This window comes from Electrophorus electricus, chromosome 9 (assembly GCF_013358815.1).
Source record: "Electrophorus electricus isolate fEleEle1 chromosome 9, fEleEle1.pri, whole genome shotgun sequence".
NCBI classification, from domain to species: domain Eukaryota; kingdom Metazoa; phylum Chordata; class Actinopteri; order Gymnotiformes; family Gymnotidae; genus Electrophorus; species Electrophorus electricus.
In genome coordinates, this window is record NC_049543.1 from 21,609,517 (window position 1) to 21,612,016 (window position 2,500).

A 2,500-nucleotide genomic window follows, 5' to 3' on the forward strand; every position below is an offset into this window, starting at 1 on the left:
TTATGGCTCAGAAGATACGACCTCTGGATGTCCAAGGGCCTTGCTTGTACCCCAGGGGGAAGAGGACTCTTACGTTGCATAGTGATCGAAGCTTCCAAGATACTCCAGCCCTGCGCGATAGCAGAACTGATACTGATCCTGAGAGAAGGACAGAGAGAGGGATAGAAAGAGAAAGAAAGAGGGAGTTAGGGCTAACTGCTAACCCTGACCTTACCCATGGTTCAGGCCCCCACCACCAGCAAAGAGACTCCACCTGGATTTGAAGCATGGAGATTTCTGATCAGGCAGTTTACCTTTAAAGAAAAGCTCTCAGGACCTTTCATCTCCATAGCAACCCCTTAATTTGAGCACCACAAACATGGCTGAGCAAGAAAATGATAAAAACTGGGGGGGGGGGGGGTGTCGTCATTCCGCTCGATGGAGCATAAGGGTCGTGCTCTCGGCACGGGAGGCGGAGCGTCTGCGTCGCTCGCAACCCCGTGTCTGCATCGATCCCACAAAACAATTTTCCCATCGACTGCAGAGAGGCTGTGAAATTGCTTATCTGAGTCAGTTTGCATGACCAACCTGAGGGCGCCGGAGATATCGATACTGATGAAGAGCGGCCGAGGGCCCGCACAGTGTGTGTGTGTGTGTGTGTGTGTGTGTCCGTACCTCAGTCTGTACCATGGCAGGCCTCTGTGTTCTCAGCATCTTCACCGTCTGGAAGATGTCCACGACGCCCTCATACCGCATCCTCTCCAGAACAATACTGAGGGTGATGAAGACTCCGGTCCTGCCCACCCCCGCACTGCAGAGGAAGAGCGAGAGAGAGATGAAGAGGAGGACGAACAGCGTGGACAACTGGGCGAGAGGCAGAGAGACAGAAAGGGGGACAGGTGGAGAGTTGGGTGCACTGATGTCGGAGAGGTTGAGATGCAGAAGTGGTAACACTTCAGCTGAAGAATGGCTTCACAAATGGGCACCAATTCAATTAACCCTCGTTCCTTTGTTCACAGGAACACAAAGTGAACGCTAGTCTTCATCTACCTCGCTGTTAAACTCCACTGACCCGACAGAACTGCTCCTGGAGAACTGAGACTGAAGTTATGGTTTGTTAAACGTATGGGCTGGGTTAGGGTTAGGGCTTAGGGTTTAGGGTTAGTGGTTAGGAGTTAGGGCTAGTGGTTAGGAGTTAGGGTTAGTAGTTAGGGTTTAGGGTTTGTGGTTAGAGGTTAGGGTTTAGGGTTAGTGGTTAGGAGTTAGGGCTAGTGGTTAGGAGTTAGGGTTAGTGGTTAGGAGTTAGGGTTTCGTGTTTGTGGTTAGAGGTTAGGGTTTAGGGTTAGTGGTTAGGAGTTAGGGCTAGTGGTTAGGAGTTAGGGTTAGTGGTTAGGAGTTAGGGCTAGTGGTTAGGAGTTAGGGTTTAGGGTTTGTGCTTAGAGGTTAGGCCTTAGGGTTAGAGGTTAGGAGTTAGGGTTAGCGGTTAGGGCTTAGGGTTAGTGATAGTGGGCAGGGGTTAGGGTTAGGGTTAGGGTTAGGTTAGGGTTAGGTTAGGTTAGGGTTAGGGTTAGCGGTTAGGGCTTAGGGCTTAGGGTTAGTGATAGTGGGCAGGGGTTAGGGTTAGGGTTAGGTTAGAGGTTAGGGTTAGGGTTAGTGATAGTGGGCAGGGGTTAGGGTTAGGGTTAGGGTTAGGGTTAGTGATAGTGGGCAGGGGTTAGGGTTAGGGTTAGGGTTAGGTTAGAGGTTAGGGTTAGGGTTAGGGCTTAGGGTTAGTGATAGTGGGCAGGGGTTAGGGTTAGGGTTAGGGCTTAGGGCTTAGGGTTAGTGATAGTGGGCAGGGGTTAGGGTTAGGGTTATAGTTAGGGCTTAGGGTTAGAGGTTAGGAGTTAGGGTTAGCGGTTAGGGCTTAGGGCTTAGGGCTAGTGATAGTGGGCAGGGGTTAGGGCTTAGGGCTTAGGGTTAGTGATAGTGGGCAGGGGTTAGGGTTAGGGTTAGGGTTAGGGTTAGTGATAGTGGGCAGGGGTTAGGGTTAGGGTTAGGGTTAGTGATAGTGGGCAGGGGTTAGGGTTAGGGTTAGTGATAGTGGGCAGGGGTTAGGGTTAGGGTTAGTGATAGTGGGCAGGGGTTAGGGTTAGGGTTAGTGATAGTGGGCAGGGGTTAGGGTTAGGGTTAGTGATAGTGGGCAGGGGTTAGGGTTAGGGTTAGGTTAGGGTTAGGGTTAGTGATAGTGGGCAGGGGTTAGGGTTAGGGTTAGGGTTAGTGATAGTGGGCAGGGGTTAGGGTTAGGGTTAGAGGTTAGGGTTAGGGTTAGTGATAGTGGGCAGGGGTTAGGGTTTCCCGTACCTGCAGTGCACTGAGATGGGCCCGTCCTGGCCAAACTGCTCCTTCGTTTTGTGCACCTGCCCGATGAAGTCGATGAAGCCCTCCCCTGACTTGGGCACTCCCTGCTCGGGCCAGTCGGTGAACTGGAACTGCCGGACCGTCCGAGACTGGCCGTCCTGTCCAAGCCCAGGAGACAGCA

General features: G+C 52.2%; 1 protein-coding gene across 50 annotated transcripts in view; it reads right to left on the minus strand.

Annotated features, from left to right (window-relative positions):
• LOC113582932 (protein tyrosine phosphatase receptor type D) overlaps positions 1-2,500 on the minus strand; it is a 404,960-nt gene that overhangs the window by 650 nt on the left and 401,810 nt on the right. For all 50 annotated transcript variants that reach the window (XM_035529853.1, XM_035529844.1, XM_035529843.1 and 47 more), the window contains 3 exons: positions 2,323-2,477; positions 655-790; positions 1-138 (listed from right to left, as the gene is read on the minus strand). The exon at positions 1-138 is cut by the window's left edge and continues 650 nt beyond it. In XM_035529853.1, the coding sequence (XP_035385746.1) occupies positions 70-138; positions 655-790; positions 2,323-2,477 (360 nt within the window). In that variant the 3' untranslated portion in view covers positions 1-69. The remainder of the gene's footprint in view (positions 139-654; positions 791-2,322; positions 2,478-2,500) is intronic.